This window comes from Xiphophorus maculatus, chromosome 4 (genome assembly GCF_002775205.1).
Source record: "Xiphophorus maculatus strain JP 163 A chromosome 4, X_maculatus-5.0-male, whole genome shotgun sequence".
NCBI classification, from domain to species: domain Eukaryota; kingdom Metazoa; phylum Chordata; class Actinopteri; order Cyprinodontiformes; family Poeciliidae; genus Xiphophorus; species Xiphophorus maculatus.
In genome coordinates this window covers 18,576,631-18,601,184 of record NC_036446.1, presented here as the reverse complement: position 1 = coordinate 18,601,184, position 24,554 = coordinate 18,576,631, and the positions used below count along the sequence as shown (strand labels likewise).

Sequence of the window (24,554 nt, the reverse complement as noted above, 5' to 3'; positions counted from 1 at the left end):
CTTTTCTCGATGCCAGCTTAAACAGAGTTTACTTCAGTTCTGGACAGGATAAAACCCAGCAGATTTAGGAAACTCAATTAACCCGATAGATGGAGACCTGGTAGCACATCTCACCTCTCAGAAGAGGAAGTAGAGAGTGAGAGGAGAGAGACTGAAGAGGGGGGAGATGTTGCGCAACAACAATATATAAAATTTGATCATTATCAGAGAGTTAACAAAGATTAGAGAAAATTTTGTTTAGCAAATGTTTATAAAATCTGAACAATTTCCTCCCAGAACCAAATTAATAATGGATAAAGACAATTCATATGGCAGCAGGTACAGAAAACCAAGGTAGAAATCTATTGTTAATCAATTCCTGTTAAATAAATGAAAAAAAAATTACTTATTAAATATTTGGTCATAATTTCAGTTTGAGTCGGGCAGAACTTATCTGTTCGTTCCCATAGCAACGATCAGAAGCAGGACCCTCCCCAGACCCACAGTGACCTCACTGATGAGGTCACAGACGACATCATGAACATCACAAAAGATCAAAGAAGTTCTGAGGCTTTAACTGCTTGAATCTCAACACATCAGTTAGAATCCAAACGCTTTAGTGAGAATCAGGTTTTGTGTCTAGAGAGGATTTTTGTGTTTCCAAAATGCCATACCCTTTAATTTTCCCACTTGGCTTTGGACTAGGATATCTGGTGACGACAGGAATGAGGAAAGTATTCGACCATTTCTTTCCTGGAAATGATTCAGATGAAAGTGCCTCCCAGGAGGTTGAGAGTGATTTGTTTTGGGACGGGATTCCATCAGTTCCCAGAGATCAAGCTGACCCGGCTGGGGAAGTTTGTTCTGCGGCGAATCTCAAAGCTCAGGCTACGATTTCAACAATTTTATGTCCAGAGTGTTCAGCGAAGACATCGAGAAATGGCACATCCTCCGGGGTCTCTGACCTTAAATGTAGTCCAGACGGCGCGTCAGCTTCAACACGCAGGAGCAGCAGTGGAGCTCCAGGCAGGAAGACTGTCCACAAACAGAAAACTGTCCTGAACGAGGGCAGAAGGTACCCCTCAAACTCAAAAGATGAAGAAAGACTGCTGGAACCACAAGTACCAAGTTCCCAAATGAAAAGCTACCCCAGACGGTGCACTTTGACCCCAGAAGAGCATGAAATTTATAACAGGATGTTACTGATTCCCCCAAAGAAAACCTACCACTTTTGGGATAGCTCAACCTCAGAAGAAGAGGAAACCAATTGGGACCGGGGGCGTGCCGTGGTGGCTTAGGGGTTAGCGCGACCCGTATTTGGAGGCCTCGAGTCCTCGACGCGGTCGTCGCGGGTTCGACTCCTGGACCCGACAACATTTGCTGCATGTCTTCCCCCCTCTCCTTCCTGTCAGCCTACTGTCATATAAGGGACACTAGGAGGAAGAAACATTGAATTTTGCGAATAAATTATCAAAAGTTAACATCCTGTTTGCAGGTTTCTCTCCGGGCGCTCCGGCTTCCTGCCACAATCTAAAGTCATCACTGTTTGGTTAATTAGTTTCTAAATTCTCCTTTGGTGTGAATAAAACATCAGGGCTGCACAGTAGCTCAGTGGGTAACACTGCTGCCTTGCAGTAAGAAAGTCCTGGGTTTGAATCCCAGCCTGGTTCTGTCTGCATGGGGTTTTCTGGTTCTCCATGTCCATATGTGGGTTCTCTCCGGGCGCTCCGGCTTCCTCCCACAGTCCAAAAAGATTTAGTGTGATTTATAATGGATGGATGTTAATAATGATAATTATTATTATTAATATTACCATTACTATATATAAATAGATATATCTATCCATCTTTGCTGGGGGATTTTAACCAGGCCAACATGAAGACTGTTCTCCCTCACTGCAACCAGTATGTGGATTTTCCAACCAGGGGAGTGAATACTCTAGACTTGCCCTACATAGAGGGTTAAATAAGTAATATTTTTTATTTATTTAACAAAGAGATTAACGATAGATTTTATTCTCATCTGTATCGCTCAAAAATGCACAATACGTCTATAAACAATTTTGGAGAATTATCCACCTTATTCCTGGAAGGTTTTTTTGGGGGGTAACTGTTGTGCTGCTCCTGGTTGTACTCTAATCAGATCAAGTTTAGTTTGTGGCTGCAGCAAGTTTTCATCGCCTACTGACAGATAAGGAAACAAAAAGAATTTGGCTAAAAATTCTAAACTTGAACAGAGAAACCAAAATGCTTCATATGTGATCATTTCACTGTGTGGACAAAAAGCCAACGGAAGAAAACCCGCATCTGCATCCGAAGCAACTGAGTCAGTGAAGTAGCTAAACATGCTAGTGCGGGTTATTTGCGGCCATTTCTTCAAGTCGCCATCCCTCCCCGCATTAGCTGTACGTAGCGGTTAGTGATGTTACGTGATGTGCCGAGGCTTCGAGGCGTGTGTCGAGTAATGGAGGGGGCGTTTCCGTAAAGCGCGTATCGAGGCTTGCTTCATTTAGGGGAGGAGCCGAAAACGATGACGTCCGAAGCCTCGCTGCCTGGCTGTACCACGTGACTGCTTCGGGAAGTGGCTCAGATGTTGGCGCGGGGTTTGACAGCTTTAGAAACCCCACAGGATCCATTCAAAATGTGGGTTGTTGTAGGCGAGTTGCGGTCAGTTGAGAGAGTGGATAGAGTTTTGATAGTTTGGATAGCAGAGTTTGGATAATGGTTATTTAGTTTGAGACAGTTAGTTCGGTGTGTTTGGAGAGTTTAGGAGAGATAGATAGATAGATAGATAGATAGATAGATAGATAGATAGATAGATAGATAGATAGATAGATAGATAGATAGATAGATAGATAGATAGATAGGAGATTTAGGAGCACGAGGACAGGATAGGAGAAGGATGGATCCGGCGAGAAAGAGGAGGATTTCCCCTCCTCTTTCGATTTCGAATTGATAAGCCCTAACAAGGTAAGGTGAACTGAACATTTGCAGATGCATTACGTTTGCTTATGAGGAACTGTATTTTTTACTGTTTCTTATGTTCTGTAAAGGTGAGGTGTTTATTGTGCTCCAAGGAGTTGGGGTACAATAATAACACCTCATCCATGTAGTGTCAAAAAAGAGAAATCGTTTGAAACCAAAAACTGTGGAGAAATTGTTGTTTCTTAATAAAAATGCATGAAATCATCCAAGTTACACAAGCATTAGCCTATTCACTACCCCTCCCTAGTTCCACAAGCACTTTCACTGTCCTCTGCCTGATTAAGCCCATGCCATTTTTCTAGAGTCACAGAAAAACTTTATTACACAACATGCCATATCACATGACACTACTATTTTGGGAATAATTACACACAGAGGATACATTCAAACAATATTTTATTATACACATATGTGTATACATAATTTATGTAGACAAATGATTTCGTCCTACACCTTTTGTGAAGTCATTCCCAAGAGCCATAATAGACAAAAATTCAATGCATCACACGTGTTAAGATACAGCTGGCTGTGATTATACACCTGGCCAGTAGGTGGTTTTGTGTGCACATGAAGCCTCAAGAAATGAACCCTTTCTCGAACCATTTGGCTCAAGTGGTTCAATGCCTCATGAGGCTTCATCTCACCATCACTAGTAGCGGTAAAACAATATTGCCACATTTAAGCTGTGATAGCTGGAGTTCCCACATGTTTTACAGCCTAAAAGCTCTGACGAAAGCCGGTTAGCGAGTTGCTAACATGTAAACAAACGGCGGTTCCGGTTTGCGGCGGAAGTCGCGCCCACAAATCACACAAAGCTTCATGGGGGCTCGGAATAAGGTGGATAAAGAAGTACGTAAATATTCCCTTTTCCAACGAAATAACGTCTTTGCCACTTCGGCACAAGCACAGTGACAAACGTTCAGAGGATGAAAACACTAGACCAGTGTTTTTCAACCACTGTGCCGTGAGTGATCGTCAGGTGTGCCGTGGAAATTTCACCTAATTGGTCTAAAAAGATTTTTTGAAAACAAATTAATTATCTGCAAATAATATGCTATCTTCGCGTGTGTGTGCTGTAGTAGTGACTAGCGGCATAATCATGTAATTTCCTTACCACTAGATGGCAGTAGGTACATAGCATTGTACGTTAAAACAAGAGTATTAGTGATGCGTGAATGTGACAGGGAGCGGTGAGAGCGTTGTATCTAGCAAGACTGTGATGACAGTGATGGAAAAGTTTATGAAAAGAAAAATGACTATATATTTAATATAGGTGGCGATAGGGTATCATTTGTTTACATTTTTGGTTGGTGGTGTGCCTCGTGATTTTTTCAATGAAAACAATGTACCTTAGCTCAAAAAAGGTTGAAAAACACTGCACTACACTGCGAGTAAAAATCATATGACCCAGCTTTTCACCAGCATTTAAACGCACCACTTGTGCACAAATCTGAGGCTGTTTGAAGCGTGAAATGAGTCAAAAGTGCTTTTGTCCTCATAACCGGATCAGTGCGTAAATGCAGTTTTATCTGTGTATCAGGCTACTCGTGCGAACTTCTTTAATATTTGTAGGACTAAGAGAGGGTTTGAATTCCTAATGGTCAGATTTGTGAGGTTGTAGTTAAAAAAATTGTGTGCAGAAATTTAACGTTTGTAGAAATTGTAATTGTGTACTTTTATTTTTTTATATGTAATTCCTTCATATTTGTGTATGCATTTGACCACATATTTACAAGTACCCAGTGTTATCCACAGGTTTTCTTTTTACGGTTCACAAATAATGTTTCACAGATAAGTAGAAAAAAAGACAAGTAAAAAAAAGGAGGCAATGACAAAAGAAGAAGAGCTTGTATAGATTCTGAAGAACCCTTTGCAGTGGTCAGTGTGTTTGTGTGAGCTTGTATATGCTACATATAGAGGACATTTTTCACCAACAATCAAAGATCATCTGTGGAGTGACAACATTTTCCTGTCTTCACTTTTTAATTTCAATTCTAGAAGTATGGTGTGGATTATTTTTTATTGATTAGTTTTGATTAAGGTTAGGAACACACTCAGTTGTTAGGATTAAGGAAAAATATATGTATTGACTTCCATTTGGCATAAATGGAAGTCAATACGCAGAGAGTCCTCTGAGTGGTACAAGAATGTGTGTGTGCTCAATGAAAAATAAAGACTCATAATCCATCCCAAAGGTTCATGCATATTTTATTCAAGAGTAAAAAAGTGGATCGTCCCATGGGCCATGCTTACAGTGATGGCAGAACATTTAATGCTACGTGGACAGATCATTTTGCTTTCACCGCTGATGAAACTGGTTCACCAGTCTGCTTAATATGTGGCGAAAGACTGGCAAACAACAAGAAGTCAAATGTTGAAAGACATTTCAAGAGCAAACACTCTGTCTTTGCTAAAAAATATCCCGAGGGACAGGAGAGAAAAAAGGAGCTGATGCGAAAGGCTGAAGCGTACGGAGCCCTCTAGGGGACATGGGGGATTTTTTTTCTTTTGCGTTCCCTCGCAAAACTTTTGCGTTCCCTCGCAATACTGTACTGGTCAGTTATGCAGCATAATTGAATACTGTAAGCCTTTCTTACGGTGGGCGCCGTACTTTCTGCTTTAATATAAGGTTATGTGAGGTTTTTCCAGAAATGTTAATATCTTTTTGTGATAAAGACAATTTATATGGCAGCAGGTACAGAAAACCAAGGTAGAAATCTATTGTTAATCAATTCCTGTTAAATAAATGAAAAAAAAAAAATTACTTATTTGGTCATCATTTCAGTTTGAGTCAGGCAGAACTTATCTGTTCGTTCCCATAGCAACGATCAGTAGCAGGACCCTCCCCAGACCCACAGTGACCTCACTGATGAGGTCACAGACGACATCATGAACATCACAAAAGATCAAAGAAGTTCTGAGGCTTTAACTGCTTGAATCTCAACACATCAGTTAGAATCCAAACGCTTCAGTGAGAATCAGGTTTTGTGTCTAGAGAGGATTTTTGTGTTTCCAAAATGCCATACCCTTTAATTTTTCCACTTGGCTTTGGACTAGGATATCTGGTGACGACAGGAATGAGGAAAGTATTCGACCATTTCTTTCCTGGAAATGATTCAGATGAAAGTGCCTCCCAGGAGGTTGAGAGTGATTTGTTTTGGGACGGGATTCCATCAGTTCCCAGAGATCAAGCTGACCCGGCTGGGGAGGTTTCTTCTGCGGCGAATCTCAAAGCTCAGGCTACGATTTCAACAATTTTATGTCCAGAGTGTTCAGCGAAGACATCGAGTAATGGCACATCCTCCGGGGTCTCTGACCTTAAATGTTCCCAAGACGGCGCGTCAGCTTCAACACGCAGGAGCAGCAGTGGAGCTCCAGGCAGTAAGACTGTCCACAAGCAGAAAACTGCCCTGAACGAGGGCAGATGGTACCCCTCAAACTCAAAAGATGAAGAAAGACTGCTGGAACCACAAGTACCTAGTTCCCAAATAAAAAGATACCCCAGACGGTGCACTTTGACCCCAGAAGAGCATGAAATTTATAACAGGATGTTACTGATTCCCCCAAAGAAAACCTACCACTTTTGGGATAGCTCAACCTCAGAAGAAGAGGAAACCAGTTGGGACCGGGGGCGTGCCGTGGTGGCTTAGGGGTTAGCGCGACCCGACAATGACAGACAATGGTCTGAACCCCATGAAGAGCACCACCAGCCTCGAAGCCAGCAATCTTCGCCAAGAACTAGCTGCCATTTGCTATGTGAGTATAAATATTCAGAGAATGAAATGCAATGGTTACCCGATTTGCAATTATGCAACATTTAATATTATGCAGAAAAAGAGGGATGTGAGATTGCAGTAATTAAAGAAATACTAAAATTTTAATGATTTCACTGTTATGCAACTAAACGAGACTCTTATTATGGTCAACTTAAATATATCCTTAGTATAGGTATATGTCTATACTGAGGGTAAGGAATAGGAATATATGGTGAAAAAGATTACAGTATGTTACGTTCATCCAAAATAGCTTTATCTAAGCAAAAATAACATTTTTATATAATATGATGAACATATTTAAATGTATCTTTATTTAGGTTTTTTGTTGTTGTTGGTTTTTCACACCAAGTTTTAATGTATCAGATATTTGCAGAATGGATAATAAATCTAAATCTGTCGTTTTAAACATTTTATTTTAGTATTTTGATATTAAGTAGGACTCTACATAATAAACATAGCACATTTTTGTTTAAGCATGCTTCTGTTGTATCTTTACCAGTTTATCATCTGTTCAATACAGGAAACCAATGTTTTAGGATTCAAAGGGCCTTGCAAAATGAGCGTCATCATTCCGGGAATGAACATGGACCATGAGAGGGTGTCCATTCGGCCGCGTAACGTAGGTCTCGCTGCCGCATATGTGCTAACCTATCCAACTCCCTGTAATAGTTTTATAATTGATCATAAAACTGAAATGGCTGTTTATGAAGGTGTTTGCTTGCTGTTCATTTCAGGAGCATGAGTCATTGTTGGCCAGGTGGCAGAACAAGAACACCGAGAGTGTGATTGAGCTTCACAACAAAACACCTGTGTGGAATGATGACACTCAGTCCTACGTTCTGAACTTCCACGGCAGAGTCACGCAGGCTTCTGTTAAAAACTTTCAAATCATTCATGACAATGACCGTAAGAGCTAAATGTTTACTTCACTTTACATTTGGGAGATGATACAAATTCTCAGTAATGCATTGAGAGCATAGTGTTCAGAGTCTGATTTTCTTTTCGTTGGCTCACTTTACAGAGCGGGTATTACCACAGGGCAAATAATTTTAATTGAGTAAATTTAGCAATGAGGGCAATAAATGTAACAAATTAAAAAGATGTTGTGACGTCAGCAAAGCTATTCCTGTAAAAAGCAACATTGTTGAACAGGTAAAGAAATAGACATTAACAGAACATTTTATTAGCTGTGAAAGGTTTTATCAATTAGTTATTCAGGGCTTTTGTGAGACAGCCGAGGAGAACAATGTGTAGATAACAACAAGATAAAAAACATAAATGAGCAAAATAACATTCAGGTGAAATACTGTCATGAGAAATGTGACGTCCGTCAGTTATTGTGTTTTGTCCTGAGGCGGAGCAGAAGGGGCGGGACCAGGATTCGCCAGGCCCAGCGCGTCCTCGGGATATAAGCAGCCTGCTTCAGCGCGTGAGGGAGAGGAGGAGCTGAATCTGGCTTGGAGCTGAGCCGGCTTCTCCACCCAGCTTGATTCTACAGAGGTGTGGCTCCTTTGGGCTTCATCTGATCGTTGTCTTTGTAGTGTCGCTTCTAGGTGGTTAGTGTTAACTGTTTACAGTTATCTCGGGAGCACGTCCGTGGGATTCTAGGCAGGGAATCTGTATAGATTTCCTTTCTGGCCCGCTGGTTTAAGGTGCGTAACAACCCGCCGCCGAAAAGCGTGAAGACTAGGGATCAGCTGTTAGGTAAGTTTTTGTATATAGGCAAGAATAGTGGGGTTTCTCAGCCTGCCTTTTGGGTACACGACTTGGCACTTTTCCCTGGTTACTGTTTGCGTTTCGTTATAAATGATCATGACTTCTCTCTCTGAATTTTTTGATTCTCCCTCAGAGGAGTTTTTGGAAGGTTGCTCAAAAGAGCAATTATTCGAGATTGGAAAACATTACGGTGTGGAAATTGATGGCCGACGGTCTAAAGAGAATGTGAAGTCCATTTTGGTCGCAAATTTAGTTGAGAAGGACATTTTGCACAGCTCAGTTGGTGAGATTACAGCTAAACCTACTGTTTTACCTCCTGGTTTAACATTTGAGCAGCATAGGGAATTGCTGTTGTTACAGTTTGAACACGATAAGTTCAAAATGAAAGTACAACTGGAAGCAGAGCACACTAGGTTGGAGATCGAACGGACACGGTTAGATTTGGCTAAACAGAGTGTTGCGTCTGGAGTCTCTCGTTCTTCTTCCGTCGCTTCTGAGGCAGTTGATATGGAGTTTGATGTCATTGGGAATTTACGTTTATTGCCTAAATTTAATGAACTTGATCCAGATTCTTTTTTCGTCATTTTTGAGCGTGTGGCTGAGGCGCGCAGCTGGTCTGATTCTGCACGTGTGCTGTTGTTGCAGTGTGTGCTTGTGGGGCGTGCTCAAGAAGTTTTTTTCTGCGTTGTCTGACTCTGATTGCCATGACTATGCTAAGGTGAAAGCTGCTGTTTTAAAAACTTATGAGTTGGTGCCTGAGGCATATAGGCAGAGGTTTCGGAGTTGCAGAGAAAACTCTGAGCAGAGTTACCTGGAATTTGCCAGAGATATTAAAATGCATTTTATGCGGTGGTGCGCGGCAGCAGAAGTTAAAACCTTTGAGCAGCTAGGTGAACTTGTTGTTTTGGAACAACTTAAAAACTCAGTTCCTGAGGTGGTTGCTACTTATATTTGTGAACAGAAAGCTCAGACGGCAGCTGCAGCCGCGGCGCTCGCGGATGATTACGTTTTGACCCATAAATCCCAGTTTCCGGCAGCAAGTGGTTTCAGGGGGGACATTGGGCGAAGCGATAGTTCTCGCCGTCCTGCTGGTTTGCGTAAGGTGGAAGTTAAACCTCCTGGTTCTTTTGACAGTAATGATCGTTGTAACTACTGCCATAAGCGTGGTCATTGGAAGGCGGATTGCCATCTATTTAAGTCTAGAACTCCAACATTTCAGTCTAGACCAGAGGGGGCGGGTTTAGCGGCACCTGTGTTTACAGGTGTAGAGAAACGAAAGGAATCGCCGCTCGTGGAGTCTGTGGAATCATATTTACCATTTATAAGAGATGGTTATGTATCATTGGAAAAAGGTGAAAAGAAAATACCTGTGAAAGTACTTAGAGACACTGGTGCGTTTAATTCTTTTATTCAGGCGGATGTATTGCCTCTCCCTGAGCATACAGAGACGGACAACTGTATTCCGGTGAGGGATATGGGTTTGAATATTTTGTTGGTTCCTCTCCACAGGGTGTTTTTGGAGTGCCAGCTTTTTTGTGGAGAGGCTTTGTTGGCGGTGCGACCTGCGTTACCTATTGACGGGGTCTCGGTCATTTTGGGTAATGATCTAGCGGGTTCCAGCATGTGGACAGATGAATCACCCACACCCGCAGTCGGCAGTGAGCCGGAGTCTCAAAACTTGGATCGACAAGAGGAGAATGAGCGTGAATTGTCGAACGTTTTCACTGCTTGTGCTGTGACTCGAGCTATGTCGCGCTCTCAAGTGAACGGTGACAAGGACGCACAAGAGGAAAATAAAGACTACAAGTCCTTTTTGCCTCTTGCTGATTTTCCATTTCCTGTCACTAGTACTGATTTGATAACTGACCAACGTGCAGATTCCTCATTAAAAGAATTATTTCAACAGGTTCGTCCGGAGGGGGCTGTGTCAGACCACGAAGGTGCGTATTTTCTTCGAAACTCTGTACTAATGAGAAGATGGGTGCCATATTTTGGTTCTGTGGAACATGCGGTGTTTCAAGTGGTAGTTCCCTCTAAATATCGTGAGGCACTGTTGAAAGTAGCACATGATGATTCTGGACATGCTGGTGTAAAAAAAACATATGACCGAGTCCTTAGACATTTTTTTTGGCCTCGTTTGAAGAGGGATATTTCCTCCTATGTTAGGACATGTCATGTCTGTCAGCTAACTGCAAAGCCTAACCAACCTTTGAAACCCACTCCTTTATTACCCATCCCTGTTGCAACAGAACCGTTTGAGCACCTAATCATTGATTGTGTGGGTCCCTTGCCAAGGTCGCGATCTGGGGCTTGCTATTTGTTAACTGTTATGTGCCAAAGTACTCGATATCCGGCGGCTTACCCGTTACGCACGATAACAGCAAAATCTGTGGTGCGTGCTCTTTCTCAGTTCATCTCTGTATTTGGCATTCCACAGACTATTCAGTCGGATCAAGGTACAAATTTCTCTTCACGTCTTTTTGGCCAGGTGCTAAAACAGCTTCGTGTTAAACACAACAGATCTACGGCTTACCATGCAGAAAGTCAAGGAGCGTTGGAGCGTTTTCATCAAACTTTAAAGTCATTGCTCCGTGCTTATTGTATAGAACTGGGGAAGGATTGGGAGGATGGGTTGCCATGGTTGATGTTGGCTGCTCGGGAGGTTACTCAGGAGAGCATAGGCTTTAGCCCAAATGAGTTGGTGTTTGGACACACCGTTAAGGGTCCCTTAGCAGCTGTGGCAGCGGAGTGGAAAGAACCAGAACCACCCCAAAATCTCATTGACTATGTGAACGGCTTTAGGCATAGACTGTATGCAGCGCGGAATTTGGCTAAAGACAAATTGTCTGTTAGCCAACATAAAATGAAATCTTTGTTTGATCGTCGAGCAGTGGAACGCTCGTTTTTGCCCGGGGATCAGGTTTTGGCACTGTGTCCCATTATTTCATCTCCTTTTCAAGCGAAGTTTTCCGGCCCGTATACAGTGTTAAAGCGGCTCTCTGATCAGAACTACCTCATTGCAACGCCTGAGCGCAGAAAAACCACGCAGTTGTGCCACGTGAATTTGCTAAAACCATACTATGCGCGAGATCAGGTAAAAAAATCTCCCGAGGACATACACCCAGTTTGTGCGGTTAATGAGGTTTGTATGGCCACTTGTTCTAACGAGGAGACTGGTACCTTGGACAGTGCCATGACGCACGGGCGTCTTTCCAACTCGGAGTCGCTGCAGAAATTGGATGTGTTATTATCACATCTTTCTGAACATCATTCAAAACAGTTGAGTGAGCTGATTTATAGCTTCCCGGGTTTGTTTTCTGATACTCCTGGGCGTACAACTTGGTTGGAACATGATATTGATGTGGGTCAGGTGAGTCCCATAAAACAACATTTTTATCGGGTAAACATGGAGAAACGAAAATGTCTTGATGCAGAAGTGAAATATATGTTGGATAATGGGATAGCTGAGCCATCTTCGTCTAGTTGGGCATCTCCCTGCATTTTGGTTCCTAAACCGGATAATACATTCCGTTTTTGTTCAGACTATAGAAAATTAAATGCTGTCACAAAGCCCGATTCATTTCCACTTCCTAGAATGGATGATTGTGTGGATCAAGTTGGTTCGGCTAAATTCGTTAGCAGGTTTGACTTGCTTAAAGGGTACTGGCAAGTTCCTCTGACAAAACGTGCGCAGGAGTTAGCTGCGTTTGTTACTCCTTCTGGGTTGTATTCATACACAGTTATGCCGTTTGGACTTCGGAATGCACCCGCTACTTTTCAACGATTAATGAATTATGTGGTGGGAGATATGCCGGGTTGCGCGGTGTATTTAGATGACGTAGTGATTTATTCTGATACTTGGGAACAACACATGGAGCGCATTCACGACTTGTTTACTCGCTTGTCGGTGGCAGGACTTACAATTAATCTTGCTAAGTGTGAGTTTGCGAAAGCAACCGTGACATACCTCGGCCATGTAGTTGGGCAGGGTCAAGTGCGCCCAGTCGCAGCCAAGGTGCAAGCAGTACAGAACTTTCCTGTTCCTGTTACAAAAAAGGATCTCATGCGTTTTCTTGGTCTGGTCAGTTATTATCGTTGTTTCTGTAAAAACTTTTCTTCGGTAGTAGCCCCGTTAACCAACTTGCTTTCTAAGGATGCCAAGTTTGACTGGTCTCCTTCTTGTCAGCATGCGTTTGAGCAGGTAAAGCAGCTTCTCTGTTGTGCTCCGGTTTTGGCTGCCCCACGCTTGAGTGTTCCTTTTCAGCTCCATGTGGATGCCAGTTATGTGGGTGCAGGTGCAGTTTTGACACAAATAGATGACCAGGGAAATTGCAAGCCAGTCAGTTATTTTTCAAAAAAATTTAACAAACATCAATTAAATTACTCTGTGATCGAAAAGGAGACACTTGCTTTAATCCTGGCTTTGCAGCACTTTGATGTTTACTTGGGGGGTGGTGCTCCTATTGTTGTATATACGGATCATAATCCGCTTACATTTTTGACGACGTTAAAATGTCCTAATCAACGTTTGGTTCGTTGGTTGCTCTTTTTGCAGTCTTTTTCTTTGGATATACGGTACATAAAAGGACGAGATAATGTAGTTGCTGATGCGCTTTCTCGTGCCCCTGTATTGTAAACGACAATGCATCTTAGATCTGGATGATTTTTATTTATTTATTTATTTATTTATTTTTTTTACTTGGGATTCCCTTGTGGGAACCCATGTTTTGTGGGTGGGGGTGTGACGTCCGTCAGTTATTGTGTTTTGTCCTGAGGCGGAGCAGAAGGGGCGGGACCAGGATTCGCCAGGCCCAGCGCGTCCTCGGGATATAAGCAGCCTGCTTCAGCGCGTGAGGGAGAGGAGGAGCTGAATCTGGCTTGGTGCTGAGCCGGCTTCTCCACCCAGCTTGATTCTACAGAGGTGGCTCTTCCCCCAGCTGCCTGCCCACCCGGTCCTGGTTTGGGATGGTTTGTTTGACCTTTCTTTTCTTTTCGCAGGGCTTATCCGTGGAGCAATGACACCGACCACACGGGGGGAGGGGCACCCGCTTGTCGATGCTGGTCCTGTTTATTTGCTTGGATTGTACAATAAAGACTGTATTCTTTTATTGAGGGCCGTGCCTCTCTGGCTTTTTGTCGCGGCTCACGAGCCGGGTCGTAACAAGAAAAACAAAGCACAGCATCACTTCTTTCATCAGATTCAAGAGGGAAAGAAGCAGGCCTTTTCTCTCTGAAAAGCATATGGCAGCACAGCTTAGGTTTGCATTTAAAACAGATTTTGTGCTAAAATCAAATGCAGTTTAAGCATAAACATTTTGTGACAACTGTTGAGCATGATGGAAGAGGAGTCATGATTGGGGTTAACCAGGAAAATCACTGTATGGGAAAGGTTTTTTTTTTACATTCAGATGGGAGTCAGTCTATCTGTTGGCTAAACCTTGGACCAAACTGGGTCACCAACAGGACAGTGGTCCAAAACACAACCAATGCAGTGCAATAGTAAATTGGACCAGAAGCAAATAATTCAATGTGCTACAATAGTCCAATCAAGGTCATGACCTCAGATAAAATTAAAATGAAATTCTTTGGAGTGACATCAAAAGAGCTGCAATTTACAAACATCATGTGTTGTAAAAAATCTTAGAAACTGATCCAGAAATACAAATGGCAAGTGTTTACTACTAAGAGCTAGTTTATCAAGCTCTTTGGGAATTGGGTATACCTAGTCTTTTTACCTAAATTATAAGTTTAGATTTTTTGGAAGATCCTTTCATGGATAGAAAGCACATAAAGGTAATACTTGGTGGCAACGTAACTTCAACAATGTGACACATGCAGTTGCAGGAGCAACAGTCAATTAGGCAGAAAGGAAAGATCACCAGACACAAAGCGTTACTTTTAGAAAAACTAAAATAAAGCATAGCATTTTGCAGAGTTTGATAGTGATTGAATATACACATGGCTGGTTGTCTTGCTTTGCCGTTGTTCACCACATGGAGCTCAATCTTTACAACATAGTGTGCGATGACACAAGGTGTGTGGGTGTCTGTAATGAAGAGATCTTCATTACTGGGACTATTTTACTGAAATCACTGTATTGCATTTTTAAAGTATTTTTGCACTTTATTAACAAGCACTTTATTTAGCACTGCACTTTAAGCATAGATTTGCACATCAGTAACAATTTGCACACAAGAAGTTTTAATTGTATTTATTGAGTATTTTTAGACATTAGCGTGTAGCCTTTTGTTCTGGGCTCTGCACAGCTGCTCCTCATTGACGAGTGAGGTGGTTGCCTGTGGAGGGAGGATAATTGTTACGCAGAGCAATGAGCTACTAGTGGGTAAAACTGAGCAAATGTGTTGTGCATAATCTGTTGGGTGTGGAGTGCTAATGTAGAGTGACTCACCTGTCTTTTCTGTGTCCTCTCCAGGGTGTTTGGACAAATGCTGCCCCGGGGGTCCAGACACCATATATAGTCTCTGGGAGAGGCCATTGAAAAGTGTGTGGGGGGGGGAATTGTTTATGGGTTTTGTGGTGTTTCATCTGGTGTAATGATAAAACATAAAATATTTATAAAAAGTAAATAGAAATGTTTATATTTAGTAAAAGGTATTTTAATTAAATAACTGGATATTGATGAATTGAGATTCCCCTGTGAATTAAAGGTGGTTTGATCCGTCACAGCTGGGACTATTTAAGACTGCAGTTTTCACCTGTGAAGTTGTTGGTTGATGTGATGTGAAGAATAAAACAACTGCTGTTTTCCACCTGACTCTGCCTCAACGCTTCATCGTCACTGTAAAATCCTACCGCGAACGGCTACCTTGTTACAAGTGGTGTCAGAAGTGTGCCATTCATGCCACAGTGAGAAGATGATGACCAGAGGTGGTAAAAAGCTAGGCCAAGAGGGAGAGCCTGATGAAGGAGCTGGAGCTTCCTCTGAAATGGTGACCATGGCAGCGACCAACCCTGAAGATAAGTTGGAGGAACTGACAGTGTTGGTGAAAGCTATTATGCGGTCTCAAACGGCTAGAGACCTGAAGATTGATAAAGATTTTTCCCGCCAGGAGCAAAGGTGGAAAAGCATACAGCATCAATTTCAACAAATGCAGCTTCAAGTGCATGCTGTACTTGAAAGACCTGATGTATCAGAAGCACATGTTCAACCCACAACAGCTGAAGCACATGAAGAAGAATCAGATGGTGGTGATGTCCAGGTAGCTCATGGTTCCAGGTCCATAATTGAACCAAGATTTCTTCCCTTATCCACGGATGACGACATTGAGCATTTTCTGATGACGTTCGAGAGGATGGCCCAGGTGTGTCGTTGGTCTAGAGATGAGTGGGCGGTCCGTCTTGTTCCTCTGCTGACAGGCAAGGCCCGCACAGCCTATGTTCTAATGGATATGGCTGACTCTGAGAACTATGACAACGTGAAAGAGGCAATTCTGGCAAAATATGAAATCACTGCTGACACTTATCGACGCCGCTTCAGATGCCTGAAGATTGAACCAGGTGAGACGCCGCGTGAACTTTATGTGCGATTGAAAGACTTGTTTTCAAGATGGATTAAACCTGATAAATCTACTGTGCAAGAAATATCTGAGCAGATAATTCTGGAGCAGTTTCTAAGAATGGTTAATCCAGAGTTGGAGATCTGGATACGTGAGCGTGACCCGAAGACGGCAAAAGAAGCAGCTACTCTTGCGGAGGTCTTCACATCAGCCAGGAAGGGGAGCAAGAGCACCTATTTTGGCCGAGAGACTCACTATGCCCTATCAAGTAAGTCCACTGGGGGTGAACAGGGCTCTGGTCAAAGTCAGACTAGAAATGTTTCTAGTTCAAAGCAGTTCCCTTCCCAAAGACCTCCCAATGTTAAAAAGTCATTTCCCAAGTCTTCAGTCAAAGATATTAGATGTTACAACTGTAATAACTTTGGCCATACACAACACTTCTGCCCCACCCTTAAATCAAAGCCATCACTTTTGTGTTCAGTTCCAAGACCAGCTATTGAGGCTGTAGAAAAGAAAGTGTGCACTGTTTCTGTTCTAGTTAATGGGCAGAAAGAAGAAGCTTTGCTTGATTCTGGGTGCTTCCAGTCTCTAGTGCGTGCTAGCTTACTCTCAGAAGAAAAGCTAAGTGGGGTGGGGGTTAAAATAAGCTGTGTACATGGAGATGAACATGTCTACCCTAGTGCTGAGGTGTATTTGACAGTGGGAGGTCAAACATACCTGGTACAAGTAGCTGTAGTTCCCTCTTTGCCATACTCAGTTATACTTGGTAATGATATTCCCACTCTCTTTGACCTTATTCACCAGTCAGACTATGAACCACAAGTGCTTACCAACAGAGATGAAGGGGATTTATGTCCTATATCTGATACACCAGTAGAACCATTGAAACCTTGCAATGTAGTCACAAGAGCTCAAAGTTCAAAGGAGGTGTTGGAAGAGCTGCCCTTTTTTGGGGAGTCTCTGGAAACAAGGCTAGGAAAAACTAAAAAGTCAAAAGCTCAGAAAAGAAGGGAGAAATTCAAAGGCTCAGGTGATGAAGGGATAGAACAGTTGTCTAAGCCAAATAACTTGTTTGAGTTTGACATTCCCTCAGATTTGGGTGCACTACAGAGAGATGATCCTACTTTAAAACCTTGGTTTGAAAAAGTAACTGGATTGGGAGGAACTAATCAGCGCCGGTTAGACTTCCTGGAAGATGCGGTGTACATAATCAAAGGAGGTATTTTATATCAGAAGAAGGGACAGTGTGAAACATTAGCCCTTCCACAACAGTTCAGGCACAAAGTTATGGAGCTGGGCCACTCAATTCCGTGGGCAGGTCATATGGCTTTTCATAAAACGCTGAGTAGAATCAGTAGCCGGTTTGTTTGGCCAGGAATGTATACCCAGATTTCTAAATTTTGTAGTTCCTGTGAAAAATGTCAGTTGACTTCAGGCAGAGGAGTAGCACGAGCCCGGCTACAACCGCTGCCAATTATTGAAACACCTTTTGAAAGGCTCGGCATGGATATTGTGGGCCCATTAGAAAGGAGCTCGACAGGTTACCGTTATATATTGGTGATTTGTGACTATGCTACACGGTACCCTGAAGCTTTTCCTCTCAGATCCATTAAAGCCCGACATGTTGCTAATTGTCTCCTGCAGTTTTTCTCTAGAGTAGGAATACCAAGAGAAATTCTCACAGATTGTGGGACAAACTTTTTGTCCAAACTATTGCAGCAGGTTTATAAATTATTAGGAATTAAGGGACTTAAGACCACCCCTTACCACCCCCAAACGGACGGGCTAGTGGAAAGATATAATCAGACTCTCAAAAATATGCTGCGCAAGTTTGTCTCTGACACAGGTGCTGACTGGGACCAATGGCTGCCGTACCTGTTATTTGCTTACCGGGAGGTACCACAAGTGTCCACAGGTTTCTCACCCTTCGAACTATTGTATGGGCGTCAAGTGAGAGGTCCGCTGGATCTACTGAAGGACTGTTGGGAAGACGCTAAGCCAGAGGGGGAAAACATTGCAGCATACGTCATCAACATGAGAGAGCGTTTGCAGGAAATGGCATCTTTTGCACAGGACAACATGAAAGCAGCTCAACAACATCAAAAGACATGGTACGATCAGAAGGCCAGAGACAGAGTCTTCTTGCCAGGACAGAAGGTTCTGTTACTGCTTCCTACCAGCGACAACAAGCTGCTGACAAAATGGCATGGACCATATGAGATCACCAAACAAGTGAGTAAAGTGGTTTATGAACTGTACATGCCGGAAAGAGCTAAAAAGCATCAGACCTTTCATGTCAACTTGTTGAAAGAGTTCCACAGCCGACAGGAGCCTGTGCACCAGGAGTTATTTGTGAGAGCAGTTGAGGATGAGGAGGTGACTGAAAAATTTTTTCCAACAAGCATGTCAGACTGTGCTTTGGTTGACATTTCTCATCTGTCCCCTACTAAGCAGGACAAAATCAAACCTCTCTTGGATCCTCAGCTCTTTCAAGAAGTTCCAGGATTTACATCACTGGTTCAACACAAGATTCGGCTGAAAGAAGGTGCACCGAGTCGTCAAAAGAGCTATCGCATACCAGAGCGGTTGGTTCCAGTACTGGAAAAAGAAATAAAGCTGATGCGGGATTTGGGTATAATTGAAGAGTCTAGTAGTGAGTGGTGCAGCCCGATTGTGTTGGTACCGAAGAAAGATGGCTCCCTGAGATTTTGCATAGATTTTAGATATTTAAATGCTGTGTCCAACTTTGACCCGTACCCGATGCCCAGGGTGGACGACCTACTGGAGAAAGTCGGTTCAGCAAGCTACATCACAACGCTGGATCTGTGCAAAGGATACTGGCAAGTGGCGTTGGCACCAGAGGCAAGAGAGCTGACCGCCTTTAAAACTCCTTTTGGTATGTACCAATTTAGAGTCATGCCATTTGGGCTGCAGGGTGCGCCAGCAACATTCCAACGTTTAATGGATCATGTACTGAGAGATGTTTCAGCATTTTCTGCAGCATATTTAGACGATGTTGTGGTGTATAGCCAGTCCTGGGAGGAGCATCTGATTCACCTGCAGGAGGTCCTACACCGCATCAGGCTGGCTGGACTGACGGTTAACCCAAAGAAGTGTAATGTAGCCCAGAGAGAGGTGGAGTACTTAGGTTTTGTCATTGGATTTGGGAAAATAAAGCCTCAAGTGGGGAAGATGGACGCAATCCATTCCTTCCCGGTTCCAACTACAAAGAAGAAGGTGAGAGGATTTCTTGGTTTGGTGGGCTGGTACCGGAAATTCATACCTTCTTTTGCCGAACGAGCAGCTGTACTGAACCATCTAACAAAGGGTGCAGCCCCCAACAAAGTGTGCTGGACAGAAGATTGTGATCGAGCCTTCAAAGATCTCAAGCAAGCGGTATGTACTCATCCTGTTTTGCACACACCAGACTTCACTAAGCCATTCATCTTACAAACAGATGCTTCGGGAGTGGGACTTGGAGCTGTCCTTCTACAAGAGGTGGACGGTGAAAGAAGACCTGTGGTGTTTCTGAGTCGAAAGCTGCTTGACAGGGAGACAAGATATTCAACAGTGGAAAAGGAGTGCTTGGCCATGAAGTGGGCTATTGAGGCCCTGAGGTATTATCTTTTGGGACGTCACTTTATTCTAGAGACGGACCATCGTGCCCTCCAGTGGTTGAGACGAATGAGGGATGCCAACGCCCGTATCGCTGGATGGTACTTGTCACTGCAGCCATTTGACTTCACAGTCCAGTACAAGCCAGGGAAGTCTAATGTGGTTGCTGACTGTTTATCCAGAGTGTCAGAGGACTGAGGTACTGTGCTTTTAAGAGAGGAGGGAGGAAATGTAATGAAGAGATCTTCATTACTGGGACTATTTTACTGAAATCACTGTATTGCATTTTTAAAGTATTTTTGCACTTTATTAACAAGCACTTTATTTAGCACTGCACTTTAAGCATAGATTTGCACATCAGTAACAATTTGCACACAAGAAGTTTTAATTGTATTTATTGAGTATTTTTAGACATTAGCGTGTAGCCTTTTGTTCTGGGCTCTGCACAGCTGCTCCTCATTGACGAGTGAGGTGGTTGCCTGTGGAGGGAGGATAATTGTTACGCAGAGCAATGAGCTACTAGTGGGTAAAACTGAGCAAATGTGTTGTGCATAATCTGTTGGGTGTGGAGTGCTAATGTAGAGTGACTCACCTGTCTTTTCTGTGTCCTCTCCAGGGTGTTTGGACAAATGCTGCCCCGGGGGTCCAGACACCATATATAGTCTCTGGGAGAGGCCATTGAAAAGTGTGTGGGGGGGGGAATTGTTTATGGGTTTTGTGGTGTTTCATCTGGTGTAATGATAAAACATAAAATATTTATAAAAAGTAAATAGAAATGTTTATATTTAGTAAAAGGTATTTTAATTAAATAACTGGATATTGATGAATTGAGATTCCCCTGTGAATTAAAGGTGGTTTGATCCGTCACAGCTGGGACTATTTAAGACTGCAGTTTTCACCTGTGAAGTTGTTGGTTGATGTGATGTGAAGAATAAAACAACTGCTGTTTTCCACCTGACTCTGCCTCAACGCTTCATCGTCACTGTAAAATCCTACCGCGAACGGCTACCTTGTTACAGTGTCTTTATTTACCCACTGGTTCCAACATGGGGCGTCTGGGACATCTGCATACCATATGCCAAGTAACTGAACAACACAATCACCCATCCTCATTCAAGCCCAACATAGATCTCTTATTAAACCCAAGTATTGGTAATTGTGTCAATTGATTCTGCAAAGCATCCTCTGTCTCCTCACTTTCACTCACTGTTGTTACTGACAGTTTGAAACTCCTAGGACATAAAATAATTTTTTTGTGTGTCAGTGTCGATTGAGTAAAACATACGTTTTCTTTTACAGCTGACTACATTGTGATGCAGTTCGGCCGTGTGGCAGAGGACGTCTTCACAATGGACTATAACTACCCAATGTGTGCGCTGCAAGCCTTTGCCATTGCTCTCTCCAGCTTTGACAGTAAACTTGCCTGTGAATAAACTCAAATCTGAGGTTCAAAGAAGAGATGATCTATCTGTCCTTATGGGCTGCTTGTGTATCCCTCGGGTTGGTTTGAGATCTTTAAGTCACCCAATGCCCTGGAACTCCTGCATACTGCGAAATACATTGTGGGCTTCAAGTCCTCGGTGTCTATGTGTGCCTGCAGTCGAAAAGGGGTAAATGGTCATGATCTGTGGGAGAAAACAAGCACAAAAAGTAATCCACTGGTAAAATCAAAGGAATTGGTCTCGACTTATATTGTAATTTTGTATACTGCAACTGCATTATAAAAACCTGCACTGTTTCTTTATGTAGTAGCTTTAGAAGTTTAACGTTTCCTTACTTGTACATTTTAACTAACAGGGACACAAGAGTTTTGTTTGAGCAACTCCGTGTATTTTCTTTCTGTAGTCTACAGCACAGTCTTTCCATATTTCATGCATGGTAATTTTATTTTCTGCAATCATTTGTAACAACTTCATCGGTATAGGCTGTTTGGTGCTGCAAGCATTAATCGTTATTGCAAAAAAATAAAATAAATAATCACTTACTTCCAAAAGAATCAATTATAGACTCCAACTTGAAAAGGATAAAGGCATGTTATACAGTGCTGTCTACCACATATTGTGTCACACTGTTCAACGTGAATGTACAGGATGATGGTGCACTTTACTTTGAATTATGTGATGGAAAGATACATTGCTGTACATACTTTATTGTGCCTTTGAAGATGAACTCCAGTTTTAAAGTTTGGTCACAAAATAACTTGAACTTGAATTAATCTATGTGTTTCTTGCCATCCTCGCGTTCACTGAAGATATTTCTCTAAATTTTAGCGTGCCTCAGACATGTTCAGAATAGATGAACACATTTGGCTACAGAAGATTCAAGATAGTTTATTCCAACGTTTCAGACCGTCTATAGGTAAATTATAATTAGCTTCACAACTTCACTGCTCATTTCCTTCAAAGTTTATTAACACAGCATGACCTACTGCCAGAAAACAAAGAGGGTGAATCCACCTTTTGTTTTAACACATGTCTTTTCCTTGACATTTTCATGAACTTTATATTCCATTAAGGAGCTTAATACATTCCTCATCTCACTGGCAGTAAATCAATATATCACCCACTGCTCACATTTTTACTCAAAATATTTGTCCTCTTGCTTCTTCTAGGGCATAATCTCTTTTTGTCAAATGTAAAGTAGTAGATTTTCTATTTTACAACCATTGAAAAAATATGCCGAATGACAGCAAATAACAATCGCTGATACCGCTATTGTTACTGTGGGTTCTGAGAAGATCTTTAACAAATGTGCTATTCTTGTATTCAGTTGTGTTATATTAGAAATTTCTATTTCCAAATGGTTGATACTCTTGCTGTAAAGTCTGCTTTTCTCATATGTGTCCAGGACTCGGGAGGTTCTGTCATTTTCCGGTTTCAGTGCTCTCATCATTATGTACAGTAAATGGTGTACAATTTTACTCTGGTGGTATAAACAAAGTCCTTTGATCATGAGAAAAATAAACTTACAGTCTGTCAAATGAAATATTCTGGATGTTGTTGATAATGCTTTTAAGAAGTTAAAGTATGAGAGCATCATCTCTTCATACCAGTAAAATCACACAAATCTGTCATATCCCTGTTTTCAGCTACTATTTTTTTTTTTGGGTAAAAACCAGAGCATTCTCACTATGTCACAGATTGTAGAAATGTCTGAGATAACAATGCTTGACTTAAACCAAGCATATAAAATCACATTGTCACTGTTGTACCCTGATTTCAAACCTCTCATCTGTGCCACTTTCTTGGTGTTTATATTTCTATTTGTATTTTAGAGTCATCAGAGGGACAAAAACTTAAAGCCCGTTCAATAACCTAATTTTGTTCTTTTGTTCTGGTCCTTGACTATTCAAATGTGGCTGCAACAAGGAACGATGTTTGAATTTGTATTTATTTCAACTTGACATATAGGGCATTATGAATAAAATTTATAATGCCCTATATTATAAATTAGGGCATTTATATTATTACAATAATATAATGATTATTATATTATTATATATAATAATAATAACAATTATTATTATTGTATCTCTCTATATAGATATTATCAAATAGCATCAAATAGGCTATCAAAAAGGCTTAGTGCAAAAGCAGTGATGTGCAAGATTTTTACATTTACATTCTTACTTTCATGTTTATGAAGACTGAAACATCCCCCTGTGTTGATGCAACATGATCAGTAAAAATAACATTGGAGCTAAAACAACAGCTAGCTGAAATCATCTGTGAAGACAGAAACATTTTTGTGACAATGTAATTAAAATGCCCAGCTGTAGTTGAAGACTGTCGTTATTACTGTTAATGACCAACTAGAAATGGAAAACCAACCACAATATGTGTGTCTAGAAATAAAGAGGCGTGTTGCTGCAGGTTAGAGTAGTCGCAGCTGTCTTTTTGAAACCATATCCACCTTATTTCTGGGAGGCTTAGTGTGGAAACGATTATGGGTCTTACTTCCGGCGCACACCGGAAGTAGTAGTATTTCATTGTTATTTGTAGGGTTTTTCTATGATGATATAAGTTACATCTCTCTTTTCGGCTACTGTACAATATTTAGTAAAACTTGTTTACGGACATGCCTCTCTGCTATCAGAGAGCTGCTCCGTACAGAGGGTCGTAATTGTGAGTTTAATCGCGGGGAGCGACAGGAACACAGCGGTAAGTTTTGTAACGGACTGACAGTGAATTAGCAGCGCAGCTAGCAGCTCGTTTCTCTGAAGAGCTGACAGTAATAAACGAGAGAAAAGCAGCGAAGCTGGTCAGAGGTCTGCGCTGCAGTTTTTTTTTTTTTTGCTGACAGTATAAAACAGCAGAACTACATAATATTAGCTTGGTGTGACGTGAATTTTCATTTGAATTTAAAAAATAATAAAGTTCAGGAAGTGGCTGCAGCAAGTGTGGCCACTTCATGAACTTTATTGTTTGGGCCATTACTATAAGACAAAATAAAATATCTGGGTTTACTTTGTCCATCAGAACCAGAACCTCGAGGTTCTCCGTTGCTGAGTGTCACTGCAGATCAGCAGAGAAATGACAGGATCTGCTGTGCTTCAGACCAATACGGATAATCAGCCCCAACATGACTGGAACCGAACTGAATCACACATCAACCTGTTACAGAGAGCAACTTGCCACTGGAAAGTGTCGTAAGATGCCCCTGTGCGTTTCGTGGCTGCACTCTAATAATCAGTCCAAGTTTAATTTGTGGCTGCAGCAAATCTGCATCTGCATCCGAAGCAACTGAGTCAGTGAAGTGGCTAAATATGCTAGTGCGGGTTATTTGCGGCCATTTCTTCAAGTCGCCATCCCTCCCCGCAAAAGTTGTATGTAGCGGTATAACAATATTGCCACATTTAAGCTGTGATAGCTGGTGTTCCCACATATTTTATGGCCTAAAAGCTCTGACGAAAGCCAGTTAGTGAGTTGCTAATGTGTAAACAAATGGAAGTTCCGGTTTGCGGCGGA

General features: G+C 42.0%; 1 protein-coding gene across 1 annotated transcript; it reads left to right on the top strand.

Annotated features, from left to right (window-relative positions):
- The first annotated feature begins 7,296 nt into the window (after nt 1-7,296).
- Nucleotides 7,297-22,572, top strand: LOC111608371 (tubby protein homolog). Its single transcript, XM_023332200.1, has 3 exons — nt 7,297-7,358; nt 7,474-7,645; nt 20,887-22,572. Exons 1-3 carry the CDS (start codon nt 7,317-7,319, stop codon nt 21,018-21,020), a joined length of 348 nt encoding a protein of 115 aa, XP_023187968.1. The 5' UTR covers nt 7,297-7,316; the 3' UTR covers nt 21,021-22,572.
- The last annotated feature ends 1,982 nt before the right edge of the window (nt 22,573-24,554 follow it).

Excerpts from the sequence above, each read along its gene's own strand:
- LOC111608371 (XM_023332200.1), top strand. The coding sequence starts at position 7,317 with ATGAACATGGACCATGAGAGGGTGTCCATTCGGCCGCGTAAC. Across the intron at positions 7,359-7,473 it reads TGTCCATTCGGCCGCGTAAC|GAGCATGAGTCATTGTTGGC; the intron begins GTAGGTCTCGCT and ends TGTTCATTTCAG. Across the intron at positions 7,646-20,886 it reads AATCATTCATGACAATGACC|CTGACTACATTGTGATGCAG; the intron begins GTAAGAGCTAAA and ends TTTCTTTTACAG.